The 19,306-nt window shown below is 36.4% G+C and overlaps 2 protein-coding genes and 1 non-coding gene across 7 annotated transcripts in view; 2 read left to right on the top strand and 1 right to left on the bottom strand.

Moving 5' to 3' along the window:
- CCPG1 (cell cycle progression 1) overlaps positions 1–19,306 on the top strand; it is a 48,481-nt gene that overhangs the window by 23,909 nt on the left and 5,266 nt on the right. For 2 of the 4 annotated variants that reach the window (XM_045823924.1, XM_045823921.1), the window contains exons 3-9: positions 461–581; positions 4,491–4,567; positions 6,243–6,447; positions 8,958–9,053; positions 10,814–11,062; positions 12,450–12,461; positions 15,882–16,003. In XM_045823924.1, the coding sequence (XP_045679880.1) occupies positions 461–581; positions 4,491–4,567; positions 6,243–6,447; positions 8,958–9,053; positions 10,814–11,062; positions 12,450–12,461; positions 15,882–16,003 (882 nt within the window). The remainder of the gene's footprint in view (positions 1–460; positions 582–4,490; positions 4,568–6,242; positions 6,448–8,957; positions 9,054–10,813; positions 11,063–12,449; positions 12,462–15,881; positions 16,004–19,306) is intronic. The other 2 variants (XM_045823922.1, XM_045823925.1) reach the window with 2 other exon arrangements.
- PIGB (phosphatidylinositol glycan anchor biosynthesis class B) overlaps positions 14,950–19,306 on the bottom strand; it is a 39,060-nt gene continuing 34,703 nt past the window's right edge. Inside the window, exon 12 of one of the 2 annotated variants that reach the window (XM_045823927.1) lies at positions 14,950–15,462. In XM_045823927.1, the coding sequence (XP_045679883.1) occupies positions 15,304–15,462 (159 nt within the window). In that variant the 3' untranslated portion in view covers positions 14,950–15,303. The remainder of the gene's footprint in view (positions 15,463–19,306) is intronic. The other variant, XM_045823926.1, reaches the window with a different exon arrangement.
- LOC123808985 lies at positions 15,257–15,360 on the top strand. The gene has a single exon (XR_006783871.1). It is a non-coding gene; the product is annotated as a U6 spliceosomal RNA (small nuclear RNA).

Raw genomic sequence — 19,306 nt, 5'->3', positions numbered from 1 at the left:
TTAGTTTTACATTGCTATAAGAAGTAGTTACTTATATGTGGCTGTTTATCTGAATAGGCTATAAATTTGAATTTTGGATTCAAATATTTTATGTCTTATAATACCTGTAACAAACTGCCTTGTCTATAGTAGTAGTTCTTTACTGTTGAGTATAAGCAAATTAGTAGAAATGGATAAGTTCAGAAATTTTTATCCTTTGGGATTCAAATTTATTGCTTGGGCTTATAAAATAGTCATCAGATCATCTGACTTCTGTTTTAGAATCTAAACCTGTTCTCCATTATGCTGTTTCCCTGCCATAGACCTTTATGGACTAAACTGAACAAAAAGTAGTTGGATTAGATCTGTTTTCTTTGGAGTATGGCAGCATTGAGACTTGTGGTAATGGAAGCATCAACTTGTAGTCAGACCTAGCTTTGAGGAGCTGATAGATAAATAACCGGTTTTCACTTCTCTCTAGGGGTCTGATATAGAGATGGTGAATTCTGAACATGGGACAGCCAGTGACAGCTATGAGCTCTCCCCAGAGGATTCATCTTTAGAGCAAGAGGAGCCACAAGTATTGCAATTAGAGCAGGGAGGTAAGAGGTTTAAAAAGTCTGGTTTTTAATTTTTTTAAATAGGATGTGTGAGGGACGTTACAAATCTTACCCTCATCTGGCTACTCTAAGTGACTGGGTCACTGAAGGACTGGAAGTTGAGTGTGTGGGTGGGCAGGCAGGCCTGCAGAGCCTGGCGGTACCGTCCTGCGCAGGGGCTTGTTTATTTGCAGCTGTACTATGTTTGGGCCTCCAGATAACTCTTTGATATTACATGTGTTAGTAACTCAGTAATATTAATCTTGATTAAGACTAGTGATGTCCAAAATTATTGAATCATCACAAGTGATTTACTAAACTCATTTCCAGTTATTGTCACACTTAAGAGCACTTTGGGTAGAGGTGGTAAATGATATTTAACTACTGTATTACATTTATGTTATATATAATCATATGAGTTTGATGTTCATATTAATTAGAAATATGATACCCAGATAATTAGTGCATACTCTTAATCTTCATATTTAAATTACCATTATTTCTTTTTTAATATATTTCATTGATTATACTGTTACAGTTGTCCCATGTTTTTTTGTCCCTTTTATTCCTTTCCGCCCTGTAACCCACTTCTACCAGCATTCCCCCACCTTAGTTAATATCCATGGGTCATACATGTAAGTTTTTTGCCTTCTCCATTTCCCATACTATTCTTAATGTTCCCCTGCCTATTTTGTACCTACCATTTATTGCCTGTACCTACCATGCTTCTTATTCCCTGTACCTTTTCCCCATTCCCTTCCGCCCACTCCCTGCTGATAACCCTCTCTGTGATTCTGTTCCTGTTGTAGTTGCTTGCATTGTTTGTTTGTTTGTTTTTAAGTTCAGTTATTGTGAATTTGTTGTCATTTTACTGTTAATATTTTTCATCATCATCTTTTTCGTAGATAAGTCCCTTTAACATTTCCTATAATAAGGGCTTGGAGATGATGAACTCCTTTAACTTGACCTATCTGGGAAGCAGTTTATCTGCCTTCCCATCTGAATGATAGCTTTGCTGGATAGAGTAATCTTGTATGCAGGTCCTTGGCTTTTATGACTTGGAATACTTCTTTCCAGCCCCTTCTTGCCTGTAAGGTCTCTTTTGAGAAATCAGCTGACAGTCTTATGGGAACTTCTTTGTAGGTAACTGTCTCCTTTTTGCTTGCTGCTTTTAAGATTCCCTCCTTCTCTTTAATCTTGGGTAATGTAATTATAATGTGTGCTTCCTTGGGTCCAACTTCTTTGGGACTCTCTGAGCTTCCTGGACTTCCTGGAAGTCCATTTCCTTTGCCAGATTGGGGAAGTTCTCCTTCATTATGTTTTCAATTTCTTGTTCTTCCTCTTCTCCTTCTGGCATTCCTATGATTTGGATGTTTTTAAAATCATTCCAGAGGTTCCTAAGCCTCTCCTCATTTTTTTTGAATTCTTATTTCTTCATTGTGTTCTGGTTGAATGTTTACTTCTTCCTTCTGCTTCAAATTGTTAATTTGAGTCCTGGTTTCCTTCCTGTTACGGTTGGTTTCCTGTGTATTTTCCTTTATTTTACTTTGCGTAGCTTTTATTTCTTTCTCTATTTTGCGACCATACTCCACCATTTCTGTGAGCATCCTGATTACTAGTGTTTTGAACTCTGCATCTGAAAGGTTGGCTGTCTCTTCATCATTTAGTTCTATTTTTGGAGCTTTGATTTGTTCTTTCATTAGGGCCATATATTTTTTTGTCTCAGTACTCCTGCTGTATTGTAAGGGGCAGAGCCTTAGGTATTTGCCAAGGTGGGGCAACCCACTTCACTGTGTTGTGGTGTTGTATGTGGAGGAGGCGTCCAGAAGGGAACAGTGCTGCTTGCTTAGCTCTCAGCTGGCTTTTGTCACTTGCCTTGATACCTACAAGCAAATTGGGCACTTCTGGTGCTGATTCCTGGTTGGATGGGTTTGTGTGCATTCTAGGACCATGTGGGTCTCTCCAACGAACTCTCTTGTGAGGCTGGGAGTTACTCCCACCACAACAACTCCCACAGGTTTTTACAGCCAGAGGTTTTGAGGCTTTATTTCCCTGTGCTGGGACCCTGGGTTGGATGGTCTGTGTTGCTCCCCAGTTGTTCCTCCTGGTTTATCCACACACAAATGTGGGACCACCTGCTCTGCCAGCTGCTGCCTACCCTGGTCCTCCAGCCACTGCCCTGCCTCGAGTCCTCTCCTCCCTGGGTACCTGTCTCTGCCCCTCCTACTGGTCTGGATGAATGTTTCTTCTTTTTAACTCCTTGGTTGTCAGACTTCCATACAGTTCAGTTTTATGGCAGTGCTGGTTGTTTTTTTGTTTTTAAATTTGTTGTCTTTCTTTTGGTTGTATGAGGAGGCAAAGTGTATCTACCTACCTCTCCATCTTGGCCAGAAGTAAAATTACCATTATTTCTAAACTTAAAAAAAATTACTAAACATGTAAAAAGAACATTCCTCCCTTACTGCCACCCCAGAGAATCCACATGGAGGTGCACATACTAGAAATATAATAGATTATGCCTGTTAATCTTATTTTTACCTTACCTGTTAATTATTAATCTATTTGAACTGTGATTGTCCTCTTTCTTTCTTTTTTTTTCTAAGATTTTATTATTTATTTTTAGAGAGGGAAGGGAGGGAAATAGAGAGAAACATCAATGTGTGGTTGCTGGGGGTCATGGCCTGCAACCCAGGCATGTGCCCTGACTGGGAATCGAACCTGCGACACTTTGGTTCGAAGCCCAAGCTCAGTCCACTGAGCTATGCCAGCCAGGGCTTGATTGTCCTCTTTCATGGCTCAGAGATCTCTTTGAGAATCTGAAAGCTAGGAATAGTACCTCCACCCAGAATACATGTATATTAAAAAAATCTCCATACTCCTTAGGAGTCCCTGGACTCAAGTATACCTTTATTGAGGAGTCTTACCTGCAGAATAATATTCTGTTAGGGACTGTGTAACACAAAAGCACTGGGTGGTTGTTTTCCTTTTTTGGGGGTATGGATTAAATTATATGAGAAATATATGTTCATGATAGGAAAAAAGAATGAGGAAGAAATTTAAAACCATACACACACACATATTTTTTTGGTCTGTAGATAATTGCTGTAACCATTTAGTATACAGGGTAGGGCAAAAGTAGGTTTACAGTTGTAAGTATGTGAAAGTGTATTCTTGTATTATTATTTATTGTTGTATTACTTTCCATATGAACAACTATAAACCTACATTTACCCCACCCTGTATATTCTTTGCTATGCATAAATTTATGTTTATTATATATTTTAATATTATTTGTTAATATTGTATAGCCTTCTTCATTAAATATCTAATATTATGATCTCTTGTTTCCACGTTTTTTCCTTTGATGAGTTTTAAATAAAATATGTTTGCTACAGTGACATCATTTTTCTGCGTTCAAGTTCTTGTTTTTTACTGTCTATTTTTTATTTTATGGAGTTTGTAATTTGAAGCCATAATTTTGATTCCTGTGTTACTAGACATTAATGGTCATTAGAAGAGTGGTACCTTTAGTTTGAATAAATGTTAAGAATGCAGGATATATCTGCCATCAGATTTCTGAGAATTGATTTTCCATGTTAACAGGTTTTTATAAAAACCTTGGATTAAGTACTTTGTAAGGTAGAGACAATATTTATTTAGAGATTGTATTGTTTTAGTTGCTCCTACATGAGCTCAGTTCCTTGTCTAAACTTATCACCTGACAATTTCAAATATTGAAACAATTATATTTGAAATAACAGATCGTTTTAGCAACAGAAGAATGACTTTGTGTATCATTTGATTAAATCTATTAAAAAATTAGGAATACATTTTATGTACTCAGATTATTATTATATTTGTAGATTGTCAAAGGGACAAAGTATAACTAAATTGATTTTCGCTTTATATCAGCGAGCAGCCAAAATGTCACAATGTTAGTGGAAGAAACTGCTTATCCAGCTTTGGAGGAAACGAAGTCAGCACGTGAGGTAAGCTGTGTTTTAATCTGGAAATATGGTAAACATAGAGAATACTACTTAAAGCTTCCATTTCTGGTTGTGCATTCTGTTCCTATTTGAATTATAAACAAATTTCATTGAAAATTTTGAGATCCCCAGATCGATTACTTTTAATTTTAAAATTATTGGCTTTTATTTAAATTTCTGATTGAGAAATCTTTTAATTTAGACAAGTAATTTCTTGGTCATTTATGATCAGATAACCCTGAGAGATTACTTTCTATAGAACTGCACTTTTCATCCACATTCCCCCTTTTTGGTCAAATAGTGTGGTCTTAACAGTGCTAGGAAGGCTCATTCTAGGAAGTCTCAGTATTGACATCTTGTGAACACTGGAGATGGGGCAATATTGTAATCATGGGATTTGAGTTGAGGCTGTTTTCCCAAAAGGAAAAAGGCAGTTAAATGGAAGACAGTCAGGTCTCATGGTCTTCACTGTGAAAAAAATACTCAGACCATTTCTATCCTGTAAACTGTCATGACTTGAGTTCTGCCTTCCATCTCATTTCTCTGTGTTTGGATCAAGTATAACACTTTTGTAAGCCACGAAAAGGGTGTTAACAGTGATAGATGTTCAGCCATCATAAACAGTTGTACTATATAGGAGAACCCAAAGAACAAGTATAACTATTATGACTAATATCATTAGCAGACAGGAGAGGACAAAATGGATTCGGAGTTCGATATTAATCCATAGGTATACAGGCCCGTTGATGTCTTGTGATATAGTTTGTCTGATTAGGTTGTGTTCCTTTTTTTAATTCACCACCTGAGTATGTGTTTATTGATATTAGAGTGACAGAAAGAAATGGATTTTAGAGAGAAACGTCCATCAGTTGCCCGCCTCCGCACCCATACATACTCCAACCAGGGATCAAACCCACAGCCCTTTTTTGCCCTGACTGGGAATTGACCCTGCAATCTTTTGTTGCACCAGATAGTGCTCCATCCAGCTGAGCCACCTTGCCAGGGCACATCCTTGAATTACTGTATTTTGCTGTGCATAATGCGCTCTTACGTTTGGTGCGCATTATACACAGGATTGTTATGCACACGGCATGTAATCATTGTGCCCATATATAATACACATCCTTATTTCTCCCTCAAAAATTTGGGCAAAAAAGTGTACATTATACATGGAAAAACACACTGTTTTGAGAAATTAAGCAAAACAAAGGTCAGTTTTTATATTTGAGAAGAAACTAAACCTTATCCTTTAGCAAGTAATTGACTTCTAGATAAAACTAGATGATCTTTACATGGCATAGCTATTAAAGTTTATTACATATATAACCAGGAAAATTTAATCAGTCTTTTAAATGGCTCCCTGAGTTATGCTAAAATAAACCCATGAAACTGGTGAGAAATCTCTCCTCTCTGTGGTCATTGGGTGGTAAAGGTGGGCTTCTTAGCATCTGTAGCCTACCAGGAGTAGGCAGCAGTTAGAGAGTCCAAGGGATTTGAAGGTGTTTACATACTAAAAGATGAGCCTACTATTGAGTAATCCTTTCCTATGGGCAGAATTCATACCTTCTAGTTTAAGCCCTACTGCTTACATACCATTATTTACTTTGAACTGTGTAGAAAACATAAGGCCCTTAAATAATTGTTGAATTTAACTGTCTCTAAAATTGTGATTCTTTAGGGAGAGGAAGAAAGGTCACCTGAAGACAATGTCTACTTTGGAACTGTCAGTGACGATTCTGATATTGTTACCCTTGAGCCACCTAAGTTAGAAGAAATTGGAAATCAAGAAGAAGCCATAATTGTAACAGATGTACAGAGTCCAGAAGACTTTAATATGGGCTCTTCTTCTAGCAGCCAGTATACATTCTGTCAGCCAGAAACTGGTAAGTACTATATAAAGAATATACTGATAACAGACGTAAGGAGCCCTGTGACCACATTTTATATAATTGTTTGTTTTATAATCCTAAATCTCAAGTTTTGAATATATTTGAGTCAAACTCAAGAAACACATTTATAAACACATTTATAAAATTTACTGTCATTTAATATTTTCCTAGACTCTAGAGCCTAGAGCACAGTTGTCTTTAACAGTAAAAAGTTATCTCTTAATCATTAAGTGAAAGACAAAATATGAAAGTGAAAGACAAAGCCTCAAGGAGGTTTGTTAGTATCTCAAACACTCCAACCAAAATGTATTTGACATTTTTTTTAGATCTTTTTAAGATTTTATTTATTTATTTTTTGAGAGAGGGGAAGGGAGGGAGAAAGAGAGAGAAAGGAACATCAGTGTGCAAGAGACATATTGATTGGTTGCCTCTCTCATACCCCCAACTGGGGACCTGTCCCACAGCTTTGGCATGTGCCCTGACTGGGCATGGAACCAGCAGCCTCTTGGTTTGCAGGCAGGCCAGCACTGAATCCATTGAGGCCACACCAGTCAGGGTACACATTCTTTAGATCTTTTAAGAGTGGGAGATTGAGCCATTTTACCTAAAGATAGGAGAATGTTAAGATTTTTACCTACATTAGTAAAAATTTTCTATTGTAGAAAAAGTGAAAGAAACTTCTCACTGAAACCTTTCAGATTTACTCAATGATTAGTCATTTAATAAACATTTACTGAGGGGTACCATGCGCCAAACAGGGCTCAAGTAGATGTCAGTACAGCAGCATCCCACGTCCCTGACTTTTAGATTTTAGATTGATTTATGAAAATGCGTGAATTGTGTCATGTCTTAATGCAGTTAATGCCTGTTGTTTAATCATTTGGAGGTTAAAGCGTAAGTTACTGAACTAATTCCCTTCTAGAATTTTTTGGCTCAATTTTAGGGTCATAAATGACAACTTTCAATGTGATATAATATTTAAATACAACTTATTGGAAAGATATAAGAAACAAACCTATAATTAATCCACAGTTGCAACTTAAGGGTGAATTACAGGAAAGAAACCTTGGAACACTATCAGTAATTCCAAGAATTTCCTAAGTTGATACAGAAACAGGAGCATGTAGTATCTGTTTCAGATCATTTCCTTAGATTTTACCAATCTTTAATATTTACATTTATCAGAATCATATAAAAGAATTTCTATTATTGCAGTTAAAGTTAATAAAATGTCAAGTAGAGATTTAAAAAATTATTTCATTTAATAACGAGTTATTTTCAATTAGTGTATCAGTAATTTGCCTATAAACAAGCTTGAAAACACTTGATTCAGATGTTGAAATACTCATCTGGCATTCTCAGTGGTCATAGAGAAACTTCAGCCTTGGCCAGAATAAGGCTAATGTAATTGATTTTAGAATCCATTTTAGTCATCGAATTTTATTTTATTTACTTAAATATAGGAATCATGCTATATTCAAGTCTCCCCCCTCCCCCTCTTTTTCTTCTTTTTTAAAAGACCATGCTGGGCCTTGGCTGGTGTGGCAGTGGATTTAGTGATGGCCTGTGAAGCAAAGGGTTGTGGGTTCGATTCCCAGCCAGGGCACATGCCTGGGTTACAGGCCAGGTCCCTAGTAGGGTATGTGTGAGAGGCAACCACACATTGATGTTTCTCTCCTTCTCTTTTTCCCTCCCTGCCCCTCTCTCTAAAAGTAAATAAATAAAATCTTTAAAAAACCCACAAAACTTAAAATTAAAAAAAATTTAAAAAACAGAAGACCACGCTAGTTTAATTAGAGAATATTAGTAGGCAAGAAAAGGTACTTGAAGCTAGAGTTTTGCAAAAGGGTCCAATCAGACATTTGAGAAATTTACATGTGCTCTTAATTGTTTTTCAGATAATTGGACACTTCAGAGCACATTATTCTAGTTTTTATCTAACTTTATAAATTTGAACTTTGGAATTTTATAGATTCAGTTAAGAGGTATAGTTTATTAGGTATATTTTTATCCATTGCTGTTCCTCCCAAAGGACAATGTTAAATAATAAAAAATGACATTGGGCTATGTTGAAAAGACTACATAGAAATCAGTTGCACAATTTTTGTTCTCTATCCCTTTTCCCTTTTTTTTTTGGTTTGTTTTTGGTTTAAGTTCCTGCTACCCATTGGTTACTTATTTTGTTTTTTCCTTTTCCTTTCTCCATCTCTGTAGGATTTCAACTTCAGTTTGTTCTTTTAAATTAGATTCTTGTGACAGTAATCTTTTATTGATGTAAGAAGGCTCCCCACCCTCTTCATGTGGCCCTCTTCTCCCCTGAGAGAGCAAAGGATGTAGTTGTAGAAAAGTTTGTATTGTATTTTTTTTTTAAAGGCATGCTTGTAAGATTTTGATGGAGCACAAATAACAATGTTAAATGATAATTAAAATAAATATTTTCAGTTCTTTTTCCTTTTATTTATAATAAAGCTTTATACATCTTTTTCCCTGTTTATTCACAAAAGAAAGGTGGTGGGAGAAGCTGTGGAAGATTCCTGAATGCATAAGGGGATGGGATGATCAGCTGAAACACCACGTTCCTAGCCAACTCGCTTTCCAAGGTGGTGTGACTAAATGTATCAGCTTTTCTAGAGCTGAGTATGCCTAGTCACATTTACTGTTTACTTAGTGCTTTAAAGATATCTGTTGTCAGCTATGGTACTCTATAAACAAGTGTTCAAGTTGATTTGTAACAAAGCTGGCTAAGCTTATTGCATGCCTTTGCATTGCTTGCATCTTGGACTGTGGGCCAAACAAAGCTTTAAAAGGTATTTTATAAATCAAAATACTTCGACAATTAAAATAAAATTTTAAAAAATACTTCAGCTATCATATGTATGGGTTAAAAAAGATGGAAGCATTAGATAATGTGAATTTATTAATATGGGTTAAGCTAGTTTTTTGACTTGAAATGTATAACGAAGGCAGTATGTTAATGTAGAATTGAAAGTTTATTTGAGGACTTTTGGCAAAAGGTTTTTTTTTTTACATTTACCCATCTTAATACTATCAGAACGTCTGACTTAAATACTCCAACCATGGTCATGCCTTTGTATTATGTAATGCTTTGTTTAAATCTTCCTTTCTTTCTCTTTGTCCAAGATATGTATAACCTGACAGCTGAGGTGAAGGTATCTTGGAAAAACTAGTGATCTAGAATAATCAGATAAACATGATGGGTGTGAGGGTCATGAACAAAAAGCTCTCTCACTGGCATCTGTGTCACTAAACCTTAGGAATATTCGTTCATTCAACAGTGCCTTCTGTCTTTGTGTTTGTTGTTGTAAATGTGAATGTTAACTGAATTCTCCATGAGTCTTCTTTAAAAAGTATTGCCTAACCTAAGTCACCAGTTTTCCTCTGGCATGGATAACCTGTCTTTTGAAGAACGGTTTTGCTTTTTTGAAGCATGAATGTTGGTTGTTTTGTAGCTCTGTGCATCAAGTTTAAGTTCACATTTTATCCTTACTTTCAGTGCTTTTTTTCTTTCTAACTGGCCTGGGGGAATTATTATTGAGTCATATAATCTTCTCTGCCAACATGTAGTTTATTGGTAATGTGAAAACGTGTTAATAGATTACACATGGGAAAAAAAAACGAAGGTAATTTTTCTAGTGGATATGTTTCCAGGACTTGAGATTTCTTGTGAATTAAAAAAAAATTTGTTTACTCTTTTTTTTCATAAAGAAGGAGCAGCACCAAACTGGTCCTTAATATTGGAGATAGCTATTGTGTCACTTCCTCATGCTGACATATTTACTAGAGGGTAAAATTAATAGCCTTCTAGTAAGAGTGGCAGTTGAAGGGAAGGGCTCATCTGACATCTGGAAACCTGTGTTAAACAATAGTTCTTTGAACTTTGATTGTAGACTCATGGGATGGAAGTGAAACTAGGGTCCAGATATACCCACAGAACTGCTTATGCGTGTCCCTCGGTTCCTTAAACAGTTGAGCTTAAATTAACATCTGTTTGAAACTGAATGAAGAGATACAGGGTTTGTTTTTTTCTTTTAGAAATAGTATTTGTAGCTCTAATATCAAAGAAATTTAACAGACTATGAGAATGATTATTCCAATAGTATAAACTACAGGAGAGGTGTAACGAAAGACCTTCAAAGACATACAATATGATTGACAGATTCTTGTGTATCACAGTTGAAATATTTTATGCTTTGGCAATATGTTGACAAACCTGAAAATTTGGGGTTTTGTTTTGGTTGTCTTATGTAAAAAAGGCATGAAGGGGTGGCATTAATTATTGTATATTTACTGGCAAATCTTTTCTAGAATTTTTAATACTCATCTACATTTTTTTCAATAGTATTTTCATCTCAGCCTAGCGACGACAAATCAAGTAGTGATGAAACCAGTCATCAGCCCAGTCCTGCCTTTAGACGACGCCGTGCTAGGAAGAAGACCATTTCTAGTTCAGAATCTGAAGAGCGACTGCTTCCTGAACAAGAAACTGAACCCCCTAAGGAGTGTAAACGCCATTTCAGTAGTGGCCTCAATAAGTGTGTTATACTGGCTCTGGTGATTGCAATTAGCATGGGATTTGGACATTTCTATGGTAAGTAATTGATAAGCTGATGGCATAGGGTAGAAACACTAAGAGTGAGGAATCTTGGGATCTGTTTTAGTGTCCTATGTGCTTATATGATTAAACACATAGGACATGTGTTTACTGTTTGTATGATTAAAATATAACCTTGAAAAGCTTGCATCCTGTTTGATCCTCAGTTTTCTCAACTGGAGAGTGGAGATGGTGTTGCCTATTTCACAAAGCTGTTTTCACTTAAATTAAGCAGTATTTGTTTAAGAAATGGAAGGATTATTAGCATTTATGTTTTTATCATAAGAAAAAGATTGGAAGATTAAAAATCTGAAGTGCTTACCGGGAGGCAAATCATTTATTTTAAAATCATAATTAAAGCAATTTGAACTTTATTAGGAGACTTTATTAGGAGGATTATTTAAATCCCATTTGAAATAGTTATAATAATTGTTGCTCATTATTTCTGCCTTCCCCTTTCATGTAAGCTTTGTATTTTGTTGCATTTGTTTTATAGTTTAGCATTATATTTTGCTTACTATTAATCTTGTTAGTGTTTTTTTATGTATATTGATTATCTTAATGCAAAGCCTTTAAAAGTCCCTTGGTTGAAAAGGAAGGAATTCTATGTGGTGTTATTTCATTTGAGTGTCCAACAGTTGAATCTTATTTAAGGTACATATTTTTGCACAAAGATGAGAGCGTAGCCCTGACTGGTGTTGCTCAGTTAGTGGAGCGTCGTCCGGCATAAGTGAAAGGTCACTGGTTCAGTTCTGGTCAGGGCACATGCCTGGGTTGTGGGCCTGGTCACTGGTTGGTTCACATGTGAGAGGCAGCTGATCGATGTTTCTCTCCCTCTCTTTCTCCCTCCCTTCCCCTCTCTCTAAAAATAAAAAAAAAATCTTTTAAAAAAAGATAAGTATTTGAGAACTGAACATTAACACTCTGCTTTATTAGAATCAAAACAAATGTCTTAGATATTGTCAACAAATTTCAGTTTGTCTTATATTAACTACATTTAGATTTTTTGAGTATGTAATTCACAATTTAATTTTCTGAAGTATTCCTGTTTTGCTATTTTATTCTGCCAGTGTGTTCATTATATAAAGATTGAGGAAATACATGTACTCTTATGTTGATTGTGGAAAAGATAACATTATTCAACATAGTACACTGTTAGGGTAATTAATGAAGACAGTTAATGCTTGATTTAAATCAGTCAGTAAAATATATTTCTTATAAGTGCCTGCTTGAATTTAATACTGAAATACTATCATTTATATCCTCCCTTGAAGTTTGTTGTAATGAGATTTAAGTTGAAATACATATATTTAACTTTTTTCATTATCTAGCTGGAGCAAATGTGTGAATCTGTTTTTTTGAGCATGATTCTTTTTCCCTGCAGGTAAACATGGAGGTAACAAAGGAGAAGGTCTTATCTTAATCTTTTTTCCTACTAAAAATAGAACAGTGATTTAATGTTTATCTAAATTCCATTAAAACCTCACCACTTGCATGAACTTCTAAGTATTTTGTAGAAAGATCAATTTACAGAGGAGTGCTTTCAAAATTGAGAAATTATTGCCACTATTTAGGATCTTGGTTACTTGTAAAATTTACTTTAATAATTATATTTAACAAAACATTGTCCTGCGATTGAAATTAGCTTTTCAGAATATGAAAAGACTAAATAATACAGTGTGAAGAAGGTTGATATAGTAAGAAGACTGGCTCAATGGACATACAAAAACTTGACTGAACAACTTACTACTTTTTTCAGTCACTGTTTAAAGGACATTACACTTTTTTCATAACTCTGGCACTAATCTCAATGTTAAGAGCTCTTTTGAGTTGACTTCAGAGCCACTTTGAATTTCTCATGCACCATGAAGTCAGGTGTTGCATACCATAATGTCATTTGCTTTATAATTTAACGAAAACATACTACTAAGTGAAATCACTCAGAACATTGACCAAGTTTGGCTCCATAAAATTTTGGAGTTTCAGACCTAGCCTGGAAGGAAGAGAAAACTAGCATGACTGAGGATAGGAAAATGGTGTACTTAAAAGTATTTGGACTGCTGCAGGTTCTGAAACTGCATATAAAAGTTTAAAGAAAAATCTTCATACGTGAAGCACCTATCTTCCTTACCTTTCTTTGCTCATAGACATCCGTGTTCTAAATTATTAGTGGAGTTCAGCTGGACTAGTTTTCTCAAGAAGTTTCTTGAAGTATTGATAGGCTGTCCTGCTCTTCAATAGGTAATACAACAGAGTATAAGTAGGTGCCACGGTGTGTAGCATAGACAAAGAACATAGCTCAAAGGCTATACTTAGTCAACCTGGAGGTGGTAAGATTTGAGTTGTGTTTGGTCTTATTATGCTTATGCTAGGTGGAAGGAAAGGAACATTCCAGCAATGGAGAACCTGATAACCTGAAAGTAAACTTGCTGGGTTTGGGAGCAGTGAGGACACTGCCTGGACTATAGCAGGATTTTTATTTAGAATAATGGAATGTAAAGTTGGAATATGTGGCATGCTGTTAACATTGTCAAACATCTTGGAATGAGGACAGGGGAGTTTGATTTATAGAGTAACCTGATGGCAATAAGTTTAGAGAAAAAGTGCAGGAAGGAAAATGGTGTGAGGAAAATTAGGCCAGTCATCTGGGAAATTTTGTAATTTAGCTATTTGGTGATTAGACCCTTAATGATAGAGATGGTGGGGATGGAGAGAAGGTTGGTGAAATAAGGGACACTGAAGTAATAATGGAAAATAGAACTTTGAGATAGGATACCCAAGATACTTGTTTTTTTTTTGTTTGTTTGTTTTTTGTTTTTTTGTCTTAAATTACCAGGAGTGTGCGAGCTGCTTTACTTTTGGAGATGGGGGTATGGCTGGGGAACAGTTTTATTTAGATGATACAGGAAATAGATGGTGAGCCATTTTGGTTTTTACTGAACTTTATTCTAGAATGGTTTAGGGTAGCTGTTGAAGTTTGATTTTTTGTTTGTTTCCCTGAAGTTGTTCCCAGAATTGTGCCCAACAGACAGCTGGATATATTGTATGGAAGCTCTGGTCAGATTTGTAGAGAAGTCTTAACAGCAATGATAGCAAAAACTGATAGTGGGTTGGTTAATGTAATTAATATAGATAGACGTGTACACATGACCAGAAGGCCAAAGATTGTATTTTGGGCAGTAACACTTTGTAGTCAGGCAGCTGAAGATTTAGGAAAACAACAAAACAAACCCCAAAACCTCTAGGAGTGGCTGCTTTCTTGCTCTTGCAAGGGGGTGGGGAACCGGAGTGAGACTGACAGTCATCAAACATGCTATATAATAGTACTGCCAATTCGGGGCTCGACACATAATTCTAGGTTATTTTCCAGTGAGCAGAAGAAATTCATCCTATTAGAAGTTTGAAAAGAAAGATTTTCTGTCACTTGGGGAACTACATATGTATTTATTTCAACATTTAAAAAAAATCAGAGATTCTTTTGAGAGATACTGAAACAAATTTTCCATGCTTTTATAAATTGGAAAATTTAAAGAGGGGGTATGAATCCTAAGAGAGTATCAGCTGTAAATTGGTAACAGTTGTCTGTAATTTGGCAAAGGATTTCCCTTTAGTGTATATCAAGCTGTACTGAAGAAATTAAAAATTAATTTTTTAGCAGTAAGAGAAGAAATAGTAAACTATCATTACATCTACTCATTACAAAATTCTTTACATAAGGCTATGCTACTCAGTGGATGTAATACTAAAATTGTCAAATGCATTTTGCCTTATTTTTGATTGTGGTGTTTTTGTTCTCTTATGCACGAAGCATGTAGCAGCATGTGAACAGGCATGTATTGGCAAATTAACATTTTAATTTTTAAGGTGATTTTAATTTTTTTAGTTGGTTTAAGATCCCTGTAGCACTGCTGGGATAGGGATGGTGGTGCTGTAGTACAGATGTAACAAACACAGAATGCTCTAAAGATTTGGCTTTGAGAATGGTGGGTGATCACAGTTAGTCATTTATTTTCCTTGCTGTAACTTTTGAGTTTGTGTTATATTATTTAGGAGAATTATAGTAAGAAAAAAATAGGCGTTTTTGTTTTTCCTTATAAACTGTGAATAGACTCCATGCTTTCTTTCTTTCTCTGTCTGGGAGAATGCAACACTTTATGTATTTCAAAGAGCCCTCAAAAACAACAGACCTGAGTCCTCGCACGAGCAGTACATACACTGAAAATGGAACGATACAGAGATTAGCATGGCCCCTGCACAAGGATGACACACAGTTCCGTGAAGCATTCCATATTTTGTGCAGTGTCCCAGAGGGCATCCTCATACTGTTTAATTAGCTCAGAACAAGTATGAGTCAAGGCACAATGTGTAGCTCTCAATAGCATAATAGTGACATTCCACTGTAAAAAAAGAAAAAAATAAACAGACCATAGTGTCTTCTTTATAGTAAGATAAAAACATTACCATAAATTGTTTTCTTTGTTAGGGTAATATGGACTGGCTTGTTTTAATCAAAAGGATTGTGAGCTGCTTAAATATCTCTGGGTATATGAGAAATAAAAAATATGTTAACCTACTTGGCATAATTTATACTATATTAACATCCATCCACTACCATTTGATGAACGATATCATGAGACTTATTCATACTTTGTTTATATATTCAGAAATTTTATAGAACTGTGAAATGCTAATATTTTGAAGAAAATGATCCTACCTTGATTAGTTACATATATGTACATTAAATGTTTTATTATATGTTTAACATATTGGTAATCATAACATTTATGTTATCTCTAATAAAAATTTTCATTTTTAGGCACAATTCAGATTCAGAAGCGTCAACAGTTAGTCACAAAGATACACGAGGGTGAATTGAATGATATGAAGGATTATCTTTCCCAGTGTCACAAGAAACAAGAGCCTGTTACAGATTATAAGGTGTGTACTACTAACACATTTTTTAAAAATATATTTTATTGATTATGCTATTACAGTTGTCCCATTTTCCCCCTTCACTCCCCTCCATCCTGCACACCATCTCCCACCCACATCCCCCCTTTAGTTATGTCCATGTGTCATAAGTTCTTTAGCTTCTACATTTCCCATACTATTCTTGCCCCCCCTCTATTTTCTCCCTACCGTCTATACTACTTATTCTCTGTACCTTTCCTCCCCTTCTCCTCCCCCCACTCCCCTGTTGCTAACCCTCCATGTGATCTACATTTTTGTGGTTCTGTTTCTGTTCTACTTGTTTGCTTAGTTTGCTTAGTTTGCTTTCGTTTTAGGTGTGGTTGTTAATAACTGAGTTTGCTGTCATTTTACTATACATGTTGTTTATCTTCTTTTTCTTAAATAAGTCCCTTTAACATTTCCTATAATAAGGGCTTGGTGATGATGAACTCCTTTAACTTGACCTTATCTGAGAAGCACTTTATCTGCCCTTCCATTCTAAATGAAAGCTTTGCTGGATAGAGTAATCTGGGATATGGGTCCTTGTCTTTCATGACTTGGAATACTTCTTTCCAGCCCTTCTTGCCTGTAAGGTCTCTTTTGAGAAATCAGCTGACAGTCTGATGGGAACTCCTTTGTAGGTGACTGTCTCCTTATCTCTTGCTGCTTCTAGAATTCTCTCCTTAATTTTAATCTTGGCTAATGTAATTATGATATGCCTTGGTGTGTTCCTCCTTGGATCCAACTTCTTTGGGACTCTGAGCTTCCTGGACTTCCTGGAAGTCTATTTCCTTTCCCAGGTTGAGGAAGTTCTCCTTTATTATTTGTTCAAATAACTTTTCCACTTGTTGCTCTTCCTTTTCTCCTCCTGGTACCTCTGTAATTTGGATGTTGGAACGTTTAAAGATGTCCTGGAGGTTCCTAAGCCTCTCCTCATTTTTTTGAATTCTTGTTTCTTCATTCTTTTCTGATTGAATATTCTTTCTTCCTTCTGGTCCACTCCATTGATGTGAGGCCCAGTTTTCTTTCCATCACTATTGGTTCCCTGTGCATTTTTCTTCCTTTCACTTAATGTAGCTTTCATTTTTTTATCTAATTTGTGAATAGAATCAACCAATTTTGTGAGCATCCTGATCACCAGTGCTTTGAACTGTGCATCTGATAGGTTGGCTATCTCTTGGTTGCTTAAAGGTATTGGTTTTGGGGCTTTCATTATTTCTTTTGTTTGAGCCATCTTTGGGGGGCGGGGTCTGGTGGTGCCTGTTATGTATGAGGGGCGGAGCCTTAGGTGTTCACCAGGGCAGGGCAACCCAGTCGCTGGGTTGTGATGCTGTATGTGGGGGTGGGGTCAGAAGGAACAATGGTGCTTGCTCCACTTTGTGCTGGATTTCAGTCCCTTCCGCCACTTCCTCCAAGCAGACTGGGCTTTTTGGTGCTGATTTCTGTGTGGGTGGGCTTGTGTATGTTCTGGGACCCTGTGGGTCTCTCCAATTAATTGTCCTGTGAGGCTGGGAGTCTCTCCCAGCATCTCAACCCCCACAGGTGTTTTCAGTCGGTGATTTGAGGCTTTATTTCCCTGTGCTGGGGCCCTGGGTTGCGTGGTCTGTCTTGCTCCCCAGTTTCGCTTGGTTTATCTGCACGTGAATGTGGGATTGCCCGGTCAGCCAGCTGCCTTGAGCACTGTGCCTGGGGTCTGCCAGCCACCTTTTTGCCGAGACTCCTCTCCACCCAGCTGCCCAACTCCCCGCCTTCTACTGGTCTGGATGAATGTGTCTACTTTAACTCCTTGGTTGTCAGACTTCCATACAGTTCAATTTTCTGTCAATACTGGTTGTTACGTCATTTCTAAATTGTTTTCCTTATTTTGGTTGTGCGAGGAGGCACAGTCTGTCTATCTATACCTCCATCTTGGCTGGAAGTGTGCTAACACATTTTATTAAAAAGTAATTGTTAGCCAATAATTAATGCTATTCAGATTACGGGTACAGTACAGAATAGCAAATCAGTAATATTGGTAATTGTTGATTCTGTACTGTGTCCTAGTCATTGTACTCATGTACAGTATTTCTCTTATTTCTGACCACAACCCTGTGAATTAATCAAGTCTTAACTTTATTTTAAAGATGGAAAAAGGTTCAGAAAAAGTTAAATAACTTTCCCAAGGCTAGCAACTGGCACAGCTGAATTTGATTCTGACTTCAAAGGTGTTAGTCCTAATCACTTATATTATAGTTAACATTATTTTAAGTCGGTATTATATGAAATACATATCATTATTATTAACCTAATTTTTATAGAGCCAAGCAAAACATTTTCATTCATTCATTGAGAAAGAGGAGTGTTTGTAGCCTAAGGTCTTCCCTTAATCAAGGAAAACAGTCAGCCAGTTTTTTTCCTCTGGTTTCTTGTTAGTTCTGATGCAAGAGATAGCATGTTATACTTTCCTACCTAAAACTCACCTTGTTCTAGCAGGACTGTGTTTGTTCATTCTGTCCAGTTACCTAACACATTTGTGGATTTATGAGGACCAGCAAAATAGCTAGTCTCCCATCTAGTTCTTCCCTGGGAAGGGTGTGTAGGGATTGTAGATAAATTCAGGGTAGGAAAAGAATAAACTGTTCCTTTTTCCTTCACTTTCCCCTCATTTCCTTTACACTTTATGTAGTATCCCTTATAGGATTATGATTATGTTTCTTTGGAAGACAGAATCCTATTTGACATCTGAATTATATCTTTCAGGAAACAACTATGGAAGTTGGTTGTAAATATAGTTTTTCCTGCCTTGGTCAGAGAATGTTTTCAAAAGAGTATCCATTTTCTTTCACCAGAATGGTTTCTGGTTCCTTAGGCTTTTAGGAGACTCACCCCGCATAGGTCTTTACTGAGTCAGTTCTTGCAGAGCACTTGTCTCCATCTGTTAAATGTTAGATGTGGTTTGGTTTTTTGAAGATCATCATGGAAGACCTGCCCAGGATCTGCTTACCAGTCACTTAATTCAAGAATATGGAGTTTACTGGATCCTGCAGTCATTCTCTGGCTGCATATGACTGTTCATTTAAAGATAATGCTACATCCCTCAGTTCTCCCCCACAGCCCACTTTTGTTGGTTAGCTGAAACTTGTTTTCTCTTACAGAGCAGGTGAAATGAGTATAATGAAACTTTAATAATTCATTCTCTGAAGATTAATGAGCCAGACAGTGAAACATCCATTTCAGATAGTTATTTTTAAGTGGAAGATACTGTCATTCTCTTAAAGGCCCCCCCCCCCTTTTAACTTGTTTGTGCAAATT

This window comes from Phyllostomus hastatus, unplaced genomic scaffold (assembly GCF_019186645.2).
Source record: "Phyllostomus hastatus isolate PE091 unplaced genomic scaffold, TTU_PhHast_1.1 phas_scaffold_501, whole genome shotgun sequence".
Taxonomy (NCBI): Eukaryota; Metazoa; Chordata; class Mammalia; order Chiroptera; family Phyllostomidae; genus Phyllostomus; species Phyllostomus hastatus.
The sequence above is the reverse complement of the archived record's forward strand: the minus strand, read 5'-3'. Positions and strand labels throughout refer to the sequence as shown.